General features: G+C 52.6%; 1 protein-coding gene across 1 annotated transcript; it reads right to left on the reverse strand.

Moving 5' to 3' along the window:
* Positions 1–2891: 2891 nt before the first annotated feature.
* LOC136454456 (uncharacterized) lies at positions 2892–3305 on the reverse strand. The gene has a single exon (XM_066454879.1). It carries the CDS (start codon positions 3303–3305, stop codon positions 2892–2894), a length of 414 nt encoding a protein of 137 aa, XP_066310976.1.
* Positions 3306–16692: the final 13387 nt, after the last annotated feature.

A 16692-nucleotide genomic window follows, 5' to 3' on the forward strand; every position in this document is an offset into this window, starting at 1 on the left:
ACCTGCAGAGAGTTTGCTGATAGCGAGTGGAGCAGATGACGGCCATCTCGTGAGCCTCCTCAAGTAGGCCAACTGCGTCCTGCTGAGCCTCCGTGGCTCAGTTGCAGTTGAAGGCCTTCACTCTTGGGGCGCCATAGTCGAGGTCGGAGGGCATCACCGCTTCAGCTCCGTAGGCCACGAAGAAGGGCGTGAACCCTGTGGATCGGTTTGGGGTCATTCTTAGGCTCTAGATGATCGTTGGGACCACTATGACCCATCGCCTAACGTACTTACTTAGTCAGTCGAAGATGCGTGGCTTGAGTCCTTAGAGGTCCATGCCATTGGTGCGCTCGACCTGACCATTAGTATGTGGATGTCCGATCAAGGCCCAGTTGATCCTGATGCCATCTCCATCACAGAAGTCCAGGAACTTCTTGCCGGTGAAGTTGGTCCTATGGTCAGTGATGATACAGTTAGGAACGCTGAACCTATAGATGATGTCAAGGAAGAACTTGACCGCCTCCTCCGAGCGGATGTTCGTGATGGGTTTCACCTCTATCCACTTGGTGAATTTGTCGACTGCTACGAGTAGGTGAGTGAAGTCACCCGGGCCCTTTTTGAGGGGTCCTACCATGTCGAGGCCCTGGACCATGAGCGGCAAGGTGATGGGGATGGTTTGAAGCTCTTGCGTTGGTAAATGAGTTTGCCGAGAATAGAACCGGCATCCCTCACACCTGCGGATGACCTCCTCTGTATCTCATAGCGCGTTGGGCTAGTAAAAACCTTGCCAAAAGGCTTTTCTGACCAGCGACCTCGGGGCCATGTGATGTCCGAAGATTCTAGCGTGGACGTCGAGGACGAGTTGTTTCCCTTGGTCGGTCGACATGCACTTCATGAGTACTCCCGATGGGCTTCGTTTGTAGAGTTTGTTTCCGACCACGACGAAGGTCTTGGCACATTGAGCGATCCATCATGCTTTAGTCCTTTCAGATGGGAGAAATTCCTTGATGAGGTAGGCGAGCAAAGGTGCTCTCTAGTCAACCGGACTGAGAGTCACCATGCCGATGTCGGTGGGCGACGTTGCCATGGAGGCACCCAGGTTGGAGCCCCTAAGTGGAGAGCCAGAGTCAGAGTGTGTTTGGATCGGTCCTTCTAGGATGCGGGTAGACAGCTCATGAAGATCGTTGATGAACACCCCGTCCGGAGACAAAGCCTGCCTAGCCACTAATTTTGCGAGGAAATCGGCGGCGTTGTTGTCCTTTCGAGGGACATGATGCAGCTCGATCCCTCAGAATTTGTCCTTGAACTTGCGCATCTCCTGGCAGTATGCTGTCATGAGGGGGATTTTGCAAGAGGACTCCTTCATGACTTGGTCGATGACTAGCTCTGAGTCGCCGCGGACGTACAGTCGCATAGCGCTGAGCTCGATGGCGATGCACAGTCTGTTGATGAGGGCCTCGTATTCTGTGGCATTGTTTGAGGCCAAAAAGTGGAGTCGGATCACGTAGCGGAGACTACTCCTATCCGGGGAGATGACAACCACTCTAGCCCCCGAACCAGGTGCCATTATGGACCCTTCAAAGTACATTGTCTAGTACTCGTGGGTGACATCCGGGGTTGGTAGCTGGACCTCCATCCATTCGGCGACAAAATCTACGAGAGCCTAAGACTTGATAGCAATGCAGGGGATATACCTAATGTCGTGGCCCATTTGTTCGAGTGCCCACTTGGAGATCTATCCTATGGCATCACGCTTGCGGACGATGTCTCCCAGCGGGTATGAAGTGACGACCAAGACTTCATGGTCGATGAAGTAGTGCAGGAGCTTCTAGGTCACCATCAGCATGGCATATAGGAGTTTTTGCACCTGGGGGTACTGAGCCTTGGGCTCGGTGAGTACCTTTTCGATGAAGTATACGGGTCGTTGGACCTTAAGGTGGTGTCCCGGCTCCTCCCTTTCGACGATTAGGGTGGTGCTCATCGTGTGGTTGCTTGTCGCGACGTAGAGGAGGAGGGGTTCTCCCCGTTTGGGGGCAATGAGGATTAGGGCTGTCGTCAGTGATGCTTTGAGGCTTTCTAGAGCCTGCTGTGCCTCCTTGGTCCAGACAAACATGTCTATCTTTTTGCGAAGCTTGTTGAGAGGCATTCCTCGCTCGCCCAGCCGGGAGATGAACCGGCTCAGAGTGGCCAAACAGCTGGTGAGCCTTTGTATGCCCTTGACGTTGCATATAGGGCCCATGTTGGAGATGGCCATAATTTTTTTGGGGTTGGCCTTGATACCGCGTTTGGACATAGACAACGATTGTTGGTTTTGGCCACTCGACTTGGTTAGGCTGATCGAGTGGGTCGATTTGATCGGCAAAGCATCGCTGTATGCACTGTTGATAGGTGGAGCCAGCGTTCTTTAGACTGAAAGGCATGGTTACATAATAGTACGAACCATATGGAGTGATGAACGAAATCACAAGCTGGTCATACTCTTTCATCACGATCTGGTGATAGCTTGAGTAGGCATCTAGAAAGAAGAGGATTTCGCATCCTGAGGTGGAGTCAACTATCTGGTCTATGCGTGGCAAAGGAAAGTGGTCCTTTGGACACGCTTTGTTGAGGTTAGTATAATCAACACACATTCTTCATTTCTCGGTCTTTTTTTTAACTAGAACAGGATTGGCGAGGCAGTCAGAGTGGTATACCTCTTTGATGAATTCGACTACCAGGAGTTTGGTGACCTCCTCGCCTATGGCCCTACGCCTCTCGTCGTCGAAGCGATGGAGGCGTTGCTTGGTGGGCTTTGACCCTAGGACAAGGTGTAGTGCATGCTCGGTGACCTCCCATGGTATGCCTAGCATGTTAGAAGGTTTCCATGTGAAGACATCGTGGTTGGTGTATAAAAAGTCGGCGAGCTCGCATTCCTATTTGGCCAAGAGCTGGGTCCCGACCCGCACCGTCTTGGTTGGGTCGGTGGGGTTGATCCCCACCGCCTTAGTTTCCTTGGTTGGGCGGAAGGCATTCGAGGAGGTTGGCTTGTTGGAGTCCAGGACCGTCGAGGTCGACAACTCCCTGAGCCACAGGAGCTCGGACGAGTTGATGACGGCAGTGGCAAGCTCGTAATGCTCGTGGTCGCACGTGTAGGCGTGTGAAAAGGCGCTACCCACAGTGATGACACCATTGGGTCCCGGCATCTGTAGCTTGAGGTAGGTGTAGTTGGGGATGGCCATGAACTTGGTGTAACAAGGCTGCCCCAATATGGCATGGTAGGACCCAAGGAAGTCTACCACCTCGAAGGTAAGCACCTCCGAGCAGAAGTTGGCTCGGTCGCCAAACATGACGGGTAGGTCGATCTGCCCGAGTGAGAATGCCTATGTCCTTGGGATCACGCCATGGAGGGAGAGCTCACTACGTGGAGCTCTGACCGGAGGATGTGCATGGCATTGAGGGTGTCGACGTAGAAGATGTTGAGGCCACTACCTCCATCCATTAGCACCTTGGTGAGGTGCTTCTTGTGGATAATGGGGTCGATGATGAGCGGGTAGCAACCTAGTCCGGTGACATGGGAAGGATGGTCCCTCTGATCAAAGGTGATCGGAGATTCCAACGAGCTAAGAAGGAGGGGATGGCCGTCTCAGCGACACATGCCTCTCTGTAGCGCACTTTGTGCTGGCGCTTGGAGTAGACGGTGTCAGATCCCCCAAAGATCATGAGGCAATCCTCAGGATCGGGAAAGCCATCCTCATCCTTGCCCGCCGCGCCTCCTTTCTTAGCTGCTGCCTCCTTGCCCTTTCCATCATTCGGGTTGCTGGCTTGTTGCAGAAAGTGCTTCAAGAGTTCGCAGTCCTTGTAGAGATGCTTGACGGGGTAGGTGTGGTTGGTGCATGGACTCTCCATGAGCTTGTTGAAGTGGCCAGGCTGGCTCGGCTAGGGTTGCTTGCCTACACAATCAGCTACAGCGACCAACGCGGAGTTGGTCGATCGGCGCCGATCCTTCTTATTCTTTTTGCCCCTCTATATGGATAGGCCCTCATTTTGGTCCACGCGCTTGGCCTTGCCCTTGTCTCGGCCACCATTGAAGATGGCTCTGACCACCTCTTCACTGGAGGCATGGTTTGTGGCAATGTTGAGTAGGTTGCGGGTGGTTCAGGGCTTCAGACAACCAAGCTTGTGGATCAAAGACTCATAGGTTGTCTCGGAGAGGAACGCGCTGATGACGTCTATGTTGACGACATCGGGAAGGGAGTTGCATCGTTTTAAGAACCTATGGAGGTAATTCCCTAGGGACTCATTGGGCTCCTACTGGTAGCTCTTGAGGTCCCAGGAAGTCCCAGGGTAGACGTACGTCCCCTAGAAATTCCCGACGAAGATCCTCTTGAGATCCACCCAGTCGCGGATGTTGTCATGCAGGAGGAATTCAAGCCACGCTTGAACATGTTCCCCCAAGCATATGGGGAGATACTGAATGATGAAGTGGTCATCATCCACCCCTCGACCCAGCAGGCAAGCCAGAAGTCTTCGAGCCATATACCGGGGTTCGTCTCCTCGGTATATTTGACGATGTTGGTAGGCAGTCGGAAGCACTGTGGGAACGGCGCTCTCTAGATGCGTCGGCCAAAAGCCCATCATACCAGGCCATCCGGGCTAGGACTCCAGTCGTTGGGTCGGTGACCATGCCTAGGGAGCATTTCGCCTCTCCCCTCGATGGTCTGGCTAGGGCCCACGCCGGTTGCTCTTACCACCCTTTGATGGACGTCATCATCATGCCGGACCTGGCGCTAGTTGTTGATGACGCTGCGAGCATCTCGGTTCAGCCTGAGGCATTCGCGCACAGGTGGTTGGTGTGGAGTTCTGGCCTCCTGTTCTGCGCCTGGCAATGGTAGAGGTGAGCGGATGGAGCGACGCAACTGGTGCGGTCCCATTCCCCCGGTGGGGAGAGAGGCCGTGAGTCAATGTCATGATGCGGAGCTCTCCGCCTGTTGAACAGCAATGGTTTCCACTAGCACCCAGAGGTTCTAGTGGATCGCCTGCTCCTAGGGGTCGACAGGCTCAGGAAGGCCACATAGAAGCATCACCGCTGCGGCGATGTTCTGGCCAGCCCGAGCAAACTGTGGGGGATCGTCCCCCCCCATCCATGATGTCGCGCTAGACCTAGCAGGCGTGACCCCAAGCGCCCCTCGCTAGGTCATGCACGTGTGGCGGCTAGATCTACCGCCTTTGTCGTAGCTCCTTGTCGTGCCCCTGTGCACGCACGAGGGTCTCTGCACAAGGGTTTAGAGGGGTGTGAGTCTATAGAGACTCCACAACCATCAAATGGCTATCCTACAGCATCTGCCATAGCGCACTCCTGGGACAGAGGGTGGCTAGGTCCCACCACGTCGTTGATGCTAGAGCTGTCGCTCTCAACCTCATCGTCCACGAGGTTGTGGAAAGAGGTGGGACCGTAGCCCACCATCCCAACAAATTTGGATGTGAGAGGGGGCAGCGTCAGCATATTTTGGAGCCCCATGTGTCCGCGTCCACAGGGGATGTAAAGCCATAGGGGAACCGGTCGCATGATAGTCATGGTGGGGACAAAGGGGTCCCCCTAGAAAATCGGCAGAAGATATAAAAAAGTGAGTAAAGAACAATATGTACGTTACTCACAGTGAGGTTTGAGCCCAGAGTGGACATGGAGCGGAGCACAGCCGTCTCGCCATTGAGGTCGCCTGGTGTCCCAGTGTCGACGGAGAGCATGCCTCCTCCGACAGGCAATGTGCCCAACGTTTAGTTTGAGTCAGGCAATGACTTTATTCCTGAGCCTAGGTGCTCAAAGTTTACTATGGGGTTACAAACGAGAGGGAGTAAGATGGGGGTATCAGAGGTCCGGTTGGACTCTAGACCGAAGGGCCAAGAGTGACGAGAGCTCCTACGTGCACTAAGTATTAGAACGTATGCTCTGTGTGGCTTTAGAGTGTCTAAAGCTAGTAGAGAGTGAGTCAGAATGATCCATATGTTGTTTGTTGAGAGCGATCCCCTTTTTGGAGAGAGCGCATCCCCTTTTATAGATGAAGGGGACGACTTTACAAGAGAGAGAGAGAGTGAGAGGAAGAGAGAGTGTGTGTGTGTGCTACCTAGTCTTGTTGTCCACACCATCGGGTACAAGACAGTCGTCGGCGTCTACAATACTGTTCATGTTAGATGCGTGTGGCAGGCATTACCGTGTTTACCCGGTATGGCGAAGGCCGGCGCCCGCAACACTGTAGGGCAAAGGATGGCGCCCGCAACACTTTTTGGGTTCTGACAAGCCTGGAAGGTTTGCGAAGCACCCTTCTGGCATGGCCTGACAGTACTGTCCTACAGGCACATAGGGTACGGACCTCGGTATTGCGGTTGACTTGAGTGCCTTCCCTTATCTGCTCCGCCTGACTCTTTGGGTCCTTACTGAGCGGGCATCCCCGTTCGGTCATTTCCTAGTCGGTTCCAACCGTGCTGGTCGGAGAAGAGCTATAAGTAGAGGTTCGGTGTACTCCCGGTCGGAGAAGCGGGCCGGAGTCGGAAGCGAGCGTCGCCCTTCCCTTGGCCAGCCCTTCTAGTCGGAGAAGTGGGCCGGAGTCAGAAGCGAGCCCCGCCCCTCCTTGGCCAGGCCTTTCGGTCAGAGGAGCAGGCTAGAGTCGGAAGCGAGCGTCCTTGGCCAGGCCTTCTGGCCAGAGAAGTGGGCCGGAGTCAGAAGCGAGCGTTGCCCTTCCCTTCGCCAAGCCTTCCGGTCAGAGAAGCAGGCCGGAGTCGAAAGCGAGCCCTGCCCCTCCTTGGCCAGGCCTTCCGGTCAGAGGAGGGGGCCGGAGTCAGAAGCGAGCGTCTTTGGACAGGCCTTCCGGCCGGAGAAGCGGGCCGGAGTCGGAGGCCTTCCGATTGGAAACTGGATCACTCTTTCAGCCTGCCGTTAGGTATCTGGGCCAGCCCAGGAGTTGTGCGTCATTCGCAACGTCGTCTGTTGGGCTTTGTTTTTGCTGGGAAGCAGGTCCATTAGGGACTCCGGGTTTATGAACCCAACAAATTTACTTTTGAACCAAAAAACGATGATATGACTCGAAAACACTTTTGTCCCAATTGTAATTGCTGCAAAGGGGTAATTTGTTCAATTTTGAGACTAATTGACAAGTTTAGGGGTAGCACAAAGTGGACTGTCACAAACTATATGCTAACAATTTTTTTTAAAAAAATTATACGTATAACTTGAAATGGGCTGGATTTATTACCTCCAGTGTAGACGTATAACTAGGAGCCAGAACAAAGAATGGGGAAGCACGCTCAGCACTACAAATCAGAAATGATCTCACGGAGGGTGTGTCTGAAATGACAATAGGATCCAACACACTCCACCTGGCCTTCGATTTTCTATGGATAACACCTACTTTGTCAGAGGACAGCGAAGCTAGCAGATATGTAGCTGATGCATCCCATGACAAACTCAGCACTTGGGTAGGCTCTCCCTTTCCGTCCATCTAACAGTGGAAGCATCAACAAATGAGACCACGAATCCATGATACTCAAAGGGGAAAAATCTGAAACAAAGATAGCATATTACTGTGAAGGTATGTGCAAGCTTAAATTCTTGATTCTTGTCCATCTACACAACCCTTACTATCCCTTTATCGCTTCCATAAGCCAACAGCTCCGGCACAAAGTGGTTCCATTTGACGCACAGTACTTTCTCTCCCATATGGTTCTCATGGAACTATATAATGCACAAGAAGACAAATGTGTTAGTGTATTCTGTTCCATTTTTTCACTAATATTGAAGTATAGAAGATAGTTCTATGCAATTACCAGTAAATCAGGCTGGTCCTGCCATGTACTAATGACAATTTTTATCCCAAAATCTCCACAGCAAGCTAAGATCGCTATAGCACCTTGTATCAACTTTTCTTGGTGTATATTGTAGTAAAAATCATAGATTTGTGGTCTAGGAAGGGTGGAAGGCCCAATAGGAAAGACATTGAAGAAGGCAAACTCCCAGGTCTTTTCCTTATTTGGTTGCCACTGAAATCTCTTCATGGTCAGCAACCGCTGGCTATGACATGTGAAAAAGCACAAAATGAAAAGGGCAAGTTTAGTGCAGCCTGGGTAAAGATATTAGGAAACAAGATAGCAAATTACGATAAAAAGCACAAGATAACAAAAGAAACCTGGCTACATACTCCTTTGCAAATTACGAGCCTAAGGACAAGCCACCAGCAGCCTTGTAAAGAACAGCAATCGCTTGCAACCGAATACAAGCCACCAGCAGGCATTATTCCTACTATAGAGATACCAAATACCGAAATTGACTTTGTAAAGAGGAGACAGATGATCCGCACGGTCGTCTTCAACCTCCCGACTCCTTCCTGTCGCCGCCCCCTTCTCCTTCTTCCTCCTCGCCGGTGTCTTCTCCCTCTCCGGCGACCTTCTTCCCCGCCGCCGCCCACCCTCCCGTCCTGCCATGGCCATGGACATGGAGCACCCCCGCCCTGACCTGGCCCGGCCACCTTCACTGTGGCTAGGGCCCCTAAACCACCATCTAGCCATCCCCACCACCTGGCCGGCCTTCCTCCCCCAGACCCCTTCTCTTCTAAGCCCACCAGAGTTGGGGAAGATGAGAGGGAGAGAGAGAGGAGAATCTTGCCAGAACCCTAACTCGTGGATCTAGGAGGAGGAGGGCCCACCTCACCGGCGCCGCCGCCACCGAATCCGCCAGAAGCCACGTCATCCATGGCCACTGACGCCGGATCCGCCTAAAGCCACATCGTCCATGGCGCGGTGGGGCACGGGCGCGGCCCCGGGGAGGAGGTCGCCGCCTCACCGGAGATGAGAGAGAGAGAGAGAGGTGGGGCGTGCGCGTGGAGAGAGAATGAGAGAGAGAGAGAGAGCTGGGCGTGCGGCCGTGCGGGGCGTTAAACGCCGGCACGACCCATACGCAATCGCTTGCAATCGAATACAAGAGACTGAAGGTGTGAAACTAACCCGAATTTTTTATTTTTAGCCCTTTTTTTGAAAAAAAAATCACAAATATGTCCCAGTAGGAAATATTTCAAAATCTGGACCCTTAGCTCGGTGCCATCGTTGCTGGCGCCGAGCTAACACATCCTGGCGCCAGCGTCCCTGGTGCCGAGCTCTTCGGCTCGAAGCAAACGTGGCGGTGACATAGCAGGCAGCTCAGCGCCAGGGTTACTGGCGCCAAGCTCGGTGCCATAGATCTTGGTGCGGAGCTCGGCGCCAGCAACCCTAGCGTCGGGCTACCTTACGTATGGGCCCCAATCCTTTCTCTCTTCCTGTCCCTCTCTTTCTCGCTTTTCCCTTGCCCGAGCACGGAACCGTCGCCGCCGCCCACGCCCTCTCCCACACCCGGCCACCCGTGCTGGCCTCCCGTGCCGTGTCATGCTAGTCCCCACGTCCTTGCCTCGCCCGACGTGCCGCCGGTGCCCGCGGCCGCCTTGGCCACGCCCCGCCGCACCGGTGCTGAGACCGTGACCGTGACCATGCTTCCTGCCACCGCCGGCCTCGACCGTTCTTGCCGTCCCGCCCACGCCCGTTGAGTCATACTCGCTGCGTGGAGTGCTGGGCATCCTACGCCCGCCGCGCGCCACCGCCGTCGATAGACGCTCATTACCCCCGCTGGCCATGCACCTACAGTGCCCGGCCATGCCACCGCTAGCCCGGCTCATCGGCCTGACCCATGCCCGACGTCCACTGCGACTCCGTCGACGCCCGCGACTCCATTGTCGGATAGGTAAAAATTGTGAATTTACAATGTGCGTACTTAGTTAGCTTTGATTGTAGTGTAGTAGTTTTGGCATTTGTTATTTGCTAGTTAATGTGATGACTCAGGTAGTTGATTTAGTTAGTGATCTAGTGAGATATATATGTAGATAGATAGAAATATAGATACATAGGTACATAGATATAGTTAGATAGCTACTTAGATATGTAGTTACATATTTAGTTAACTAAATAGGATCTAGCTATTTAGTTAGTACACTGTATCTATGTATGTAGTTATTATCTTATTTACTTAGTTTGTAGTTGGAAAGTACTTGTTAGGTACTATCTATCGTCTAATTTGGACTAAAGGACATGTGTTTCGTTATGTGTTTCAACTAGATGGACAACCTAGTGACCATATATCATGGAGGCACCGTTGAATATGATCACTATGGATTGTTGAGTTTGTTGACATGCAAAGCGTGCCTGTGCTATTCAATGATAGGCCTTCATTTAGTGAGATGGTCGTAAGGGCTCAGGAGGAGCTGCATTGCCTTGGAGATGATGGCATTGCAGTTGAGGGTGTACTGCACCTAGGTTCTCCTACCAACATCCTCAGGCGAATCATCCCAATTGGGTGTGCGGATCAGTGGGAGAACTATGTGAGATCGGCTATGAAGAGTCAGCTGCAATGTTTGGATGTGGTTGTGCATCGGGTGTTAGTTGATCCCATCCCTCATGGGTTTTCCCCACCAATGGGTCAGCAGGCACACATCGATCCTCCCATCCCAGAACCTTATATGGATGTTGTCGGTGCAGAAAGTGACCAACAAGTAAATATTTGTAGTTTTGCTGTACGTTGTGATCGAAGGTGGCCTGGCACTCAATGACACAGGATTTATACTGGTTTAGGCAATGTGCCCTACGTTCAGTTTGGGTCGGTCGGTGACTTTATTCCTAAGCCTAGGTGCTCAAAGTTTGTAGTGGGGTTATAAATGAGAAGGAGAAAGATGGGGGGAGCGAGAGGCTCGGTCGGACTCTGGTCCAAGCGCCGAGAGAGACAAGGGCCCCGCTATGAGCTAAGTGTTTGAGCGTGTGCTCGTGGTTTGAACCTGGTGTTTTTGCTGTTGCGTGCTAGTGAGCTTGATCGATCTAATGAATCTGATGAGCTTAGAGAGCCTGAATCGACCTCACTGTTGGAAGAGAGCACATCCCCTTTTATAGATGAAGGGGATGGCTTTACAAGTGAGAGAAAAGGTGTACATTGGTTGCTAAGCCTTGCTTCCATGTCGGTAGGTACAAGACGATGGTAGGAGCCCAGAATACTGTAGAACTATAGAATGTCAGATGCACGAGGGAGGTCGTGTCGTCTTCTTTGGGTATGGCAGATGTCGATACCTGCTATACTATTAACGCCCAGAGGCATGTGAGGGGTTTTACCGTGTTTGCCTACTATGGTAATTGTCGACGCCTACAACACTATCGATGCCTCAGAGGCATGTGAGGGAGCCTTACCGTCTTTGACTGGTATGGGAGTTGACGGCGCCCACAACACTGTAGAAGAAAATGTCGGTGCCTACAACATTGCTTGGGTACTGTTTTGTAGGTGCACAGGGTATGGTCCCTGGTATTGTGGTTTGACTTGTGTGCCCTGCCTTACTTTTCTTTGTCTGTTTCCTAGTCCCTACCGAGCGAGCGTTCCCGGTCGGTTGGTCCCAGTCGGCTCTGAGCATGCTAGGTGGAGAGGAGCTATAGGTAGGGGTCCAGCACATTCCCAGTTGGAGAAGCAGGCCAGAGTCGGAAGCGGTGTTTTGGCTAGGCCTTCCGATCGGAGAGGTCGTCCGAAGGTGGGCTAGAGACCAAAGCGAGTGCTCCGATCAGAGAGGCGGGCCGGAGTCAGAAGTCGGCGCCGTTCCTCCTCGGCCAGGCCTTCTGGTCGGTGATTTGATCTTCCTTCTAGCCTATCATTTAGGTACTTGGGCCGGCCCATGAGTTGCGCGTTGTCTGCTTAGGCTGAGCCTTTGTTGGGGAAGCCGGTCCATAAGGGACCCCAGGTTTATGAACCCGATAGGAGCTCATGAGCCCTCGGGCAATTCGAGTAGAATCATCTGGGGGATTTTTGTCTTAACGGTGGGTGCGCATGAGCGCACCCACGGGTGTAGGCCCCGAGCCCCCGGGCGATTTAGGCAAAATCGACTGGGGGGTTTCCATGTTGCTAGCATGGGAAGTTTTTTTGTTTTGTTAGCGGGTGAGCATGAGCGCACCCGCGGGTGTAGCCCCTAGCCCTCGGGTGATTCGGGTAGATTTGTCCGAGGGGATTTTTGTCAGTGGACATGTGTGCGTGTTTTTTAGTCAAGACAGAGTCGTCAACCAAGGGTCATTGCACAGCCAAGGTGGTTAGTTTTTAGGGATTAGATGAGATGGAGCTCACTGATCCTGATGTCGGTGTGCGCCATGAGATCAGGTGAGTTGGAGTCGTGGATCCTGGCATCGGTGCGCGCCGTGGGATCGGGTGAGTTAGTTTGGGGATCGGATGAAATAGAGCTCACTAATCCTGGCATTGGTGTGTGTCATGGGATCGGGTGAGTCAGAGTCGTGGATCCTAGCCTCGGTGCAGCATGTGCAGCCGAGGTAGTTAGTTAGTTAGTTTAGGGATCACGTGAGCCGGAGCCCATGGATCCTGATGGGGTGAGTTCGGGGTCGCAGACCTAGGCGTTTTGGTGCACAGTCGAAGCATAGCCAGATGGGTCGAGTTCGGGGTCATAGACCTAGGCATTTGGTGTGCAGTCAAAGCGTAGCCAGAGACCCAGGCGTTTGGTGTGCAGTCGAAGCGTAGCCAGATGGGGCAAGTTCGGGGTCGTAGACCCAGGCGTTTTCTTGAGCCCCTAAGGCCCATTGGGCTTTTGGTAGGGGTCGGTTTTGAGTTGTGTGTGTTACCCCATCCTCGGTTTCTCACAACCAGAGAGGCTGAGTTTTGTCCCTTGTCCCGATCGCTCAGGCTCGAGTGACGCGATTGGTGAGTTCGCTAACGGGTGTGATCGAGTGGAATCTGAGTCCGCCATTCGTGACAGGGTCGGCATAGCCCTCTTATGACATTCCACTGCTCCTTTACCTGTAACCCGACAGATGTCTAGGTCATTCTGAAGACCGACCCAGGTGTCCTGACGGCCTCCCCTTGATGGAGATTCTATGGGCTTGGCAAGAGGTTTAGGATCGAACGAGAAGGTTGAGATGACCCTATCTGCTTTGGGGCAGACCAAGTGAGGGCTGCATAGGGCTCATCTGCATTGTCTCCCCTGACTCTGACTCTGTTTGATGTGGGGTGGCCTTGAGCCCATCGTGGGCCAGCCTTCGAACCCCGGTCGGTCGTTGTTCATGTCGAATGAGGCAACTGCCGCTTCGTGACGCAACACGGAGCGTTGTGATGTGTTTCACTGCATGTGCGATGCTTAGTTCCTGAGCCCTCAGGTGGTTCAGGGCCAAAATCATCCGGGGGCACGGGTGTATGGAATGAATGCACGTATGGATGTATGAATGAATTATATAAATAAATAGCCGGGGTTGGTAGTGTTACCTTGATGACTCAAGTGACGGGGTCTGAAGAGCTCCAATCGGAAATGTTCGATCGGGGCCCATGCTCATCGTTCATGATGGAGTTGGCATGACCTACACAGGGTGTCCCTTTGCTACTTACCTGTCTCTCAGTGTGTTTTTTTGAGCCATTCGATCGACTTAGGAAGCCCGATGGTCTCTCCTGGCAGAGATCCGATTGTTTGGGTTTTTCCAAGTCCTGCCTGGGGAGGCGGAGAGCCTGCTGCGCGTGGTGACACTTTGTTTCTTGTGCCCAGTCATGCAGTAGTGGTGGGCCATACCCAGGCCATGTCTCATCTGTCTAGGCATCGCTCTGTCTGACTAGGCATCATTCTCTCGGTCAGCGTGCACCCCATCGTTTTCCATCCACAATGAATAGGGGAAGGGAGAGAGTTTTTTGCTCTGATCTTTTGCCCCTCTTTAGCTATCGCGTCTCCTCCTTAAATAGGGGGAAAGAGGGGGGGTTTGTTGTAGTCCTTTGCCTATTCTCTAGCCATTGCCTCTCCTCCTTCTTCCTCATCACCGAGAGTGCCTACATGCCACGGTGGTTCCTAAGTGAGAGAGAGGGTAAGCAAGGGGGAGGACTTACAGATCCTTTCCTAAATCTGGAGCATGATGTTGAGCTAGAGGCTACCCGAGGCAGTGCTAGCCATCTTTGCTTGAGAAGGGGTAACTTCCATCGAAGGAGGTGGCGCGCTAGATTCGCCTGCGAGGCCTTTTTTGGGATGGAGCCGTGCGTGGACTCTTTCCGATGGATCTTTACCAGGCGAGTTTTGTCGGAGGGGAAGTTGCCTAGGATTGTGCTAGTGGAGGGTTCCATGCCTGCAGCTGCTAAAGTTGGCTAGTTCATAAAGTTTGATAAGATCTCTTCCAGCCATGGTGGCCATACCTTGGTGGCAGCATCCCTGCCTAGGAGCTGCCTTGACTGCATGAGAAGGTCTAGAGCTCCATGCTCTTCTACTGAGCATCTAGGGGTGCAACGCTCTTGAGGTACCCATTGCGCTCGCCAAAGTCAAGGGAGCGGAACTAAGCGGGTCCCCTGAGGTACCCGTTGCGCTTGCCGAAGTCGAGGGAGCGGATCCGAGCGGTCCCCTTGTGGCGGTGGTTTTGTCCGGCGACGTATGTCGTCGAGCGGCCATAGTAGTATTTGGAGTAGAAGTAGTTTTTAGAACATGTAATAGTTAAGTTCATGGGTGAGCTCCTGTGTAAACATTCTTGTGTACTTAATGACTACAGTCAGTTTCGTTTTTTGTAATAGAGCCACTCTGTTCGGGGAAGCTTGTCCCTTTCATTCCTTAGTTTCACCTTAGCATAATTTTGTTTGTTATTCTTTCTTTTTTGTACCTGCCCATTCGTTCCATAGGCTACAACCTTGGAGCCTGGGGCATGGCCCGCGCGGCTCAGCTGCTCATAACTGTAGGTAGAGGTGGGGTACGATCGGTTAGAATATTTTAAAGCAAAGCTACATAAGGCAATTCAAAGGAACGAACTACCCTTCCGTTTGGGTAGGAAGGAGTTTTATCATATGACAGTAAACGGAAAAGAGAGGTAGTATTTAGTATTGTACTCGAATGGAGCCCCCGAGCGACCCGAGCTGAAAGTGTTCGGGCCGGGGTGCTTTACATGAGCAAGTGTTTGACTAAACGGTGGTAAGATAGAATTTAGGGGAAAACAACGTAGTTGTTCAATGTTCCAAGTGTTGGTGAAAACATTGCCATTATCGTCCTCCAGTCAGTAGGTGCCCGGTCGACTCACTTCAGTTATGGTATAGGGTCATTCCCATGGTGGAGAGAGTTTGTGTTTTTCCTTCGTTGATTAGGTCCTTCAGAGCATGAGATCACCGACTTTGAGGGTCCTCCCCCTGATCTTCCTTTCATGGTACCTGCAGAGAGTTTGTTGGTAGCGAGCAGAGTAGATGATGGTTGTCTCACAGGCCTCCTCGAGTAGGTTGACTACATCTTGCTGAGCCTCCATGGCTCGGTCGCGGTCGAAAGCCTTCACTCTTAGGGCACCGTGGTCAAGGTTGGAGGGTAGCACTACCTTAGCTCCATAGGCCAGGAAGAAAGGTGTTAACCCTATAGATCGGTTTGGGGTCATTCTTAGGCTCCAAAGGATCGCTAAGACCTCTGTAACCCATTGCCTAGCGTATTTGTTGAGTCAGTCGAAGATGTGTGACTTAAGTCCCTAGAGGACCATGCTGTTGGCACGCTCAACCTGACTATTAGTACGTGGGTGTCCGATTGAGGCCCAATCGATCTTGATGCCGTATCCATCACTGAAGTCCAGGAACTTCTTCTCGATGAAGTTAGTCCCATGGTTAGTGATGATGCAGTTAGGGACGCCGGAACCAATGGATGATGTCGAGGAAGAATTTGACCGCCTCTTCTGAGCAGATGTTGGTGATGGGCTTGGCCTCTATCCACTTGGTAAACTTGTCGACTGCTACGAGTAGGTGAGTGAAACCACCTGAGCCCTTTTTGAGGGGTCCAACCATGTCGAGGCCCTAGACCACGAATGGCCATGTGATGGGGATGGTTTGAAGCTCTTGTGCTGGCAAATGAGTTTGTCGAGCATACAATTGGCATCCCTCACACCTGTGGACGATCTCCTCTGCATCTCGTAGTGTGGTGGGCCAATAAAAACCTAAACAAAAGGCTTTTCTGACCAGTGACCACAGGGCCACGTGATGTCCGTAGATCCCGACATGGACCTCAAGGAGGAGCTGCTTCCCCTGGTTGGTGGGGATGCACTTCATGAGAACCCCCGATGGACTCCATTTGTAGAGTTCATCACCAAGCACGATGAAGGTCCTGGTGCGTCGAGCAATCCATCGGGCTTCGGTCCTTTCGGGCGGGAGGACCTCTTTGAGGAGGTAGGCAAGTAGCGGTGCTCGCCAGTTGCTTTGATCGGGTACTAATACGGTGACATCAGTGGGTGACATCGTCATAGAGGCACTGGGGTTGGACCCCCCAAGCGCCAGCTTCACGTCAGGGTCAGAGCCCTTGGTCGCTGGATTGGTGTCGGGGTGTGTTTGGATCGGACCTTCTGGGATGCGAGCGGACGGCTCGTGGAGGTTGTTGATGAAGACTCCGCTCGGGGAAGAATCCCGTCTGGCGGCCAATTTCGTGAGAAAATCAGTGACATCATTGTCTTTTTGGGGGACGTGATGCAGCTCAATCCCCTAGAATTTGTCCTTGAGCTTGCACACCTCTTGGCAGTATGCTGCCATGAGGGGGATCTTGTAGGAGGACTCCTTCATGACTTGATCAACGACCAACTCCGAGTCACCACAAACGTAGAGTCACGTAGCGTCGACCTCGATGGTGATGCGTAGTCCGTTGATGAGGGCTTCGTATTCTGCGGCATTGTTTGAGGCCAAAAAATGGAGGCGGATGGCATAGCGGAGCTTACTCC

The sequence above is a fragment of the Miscanthus floridulus genome, chromosome 1, assembly GCF_019320115.1.
Source record: "Miscanthus floridulus cultivar M001 chromosome 1, ASM1932011v1, whole genome shotgun sequence".
Taxonomy (NCBI): domain Eukaryota; kingdom Viridiplantae; phylum Streptophyta; class Magnoliopsida; order Poales; family Poaceae; genus Miscanthus; species Miscanthus floridulus.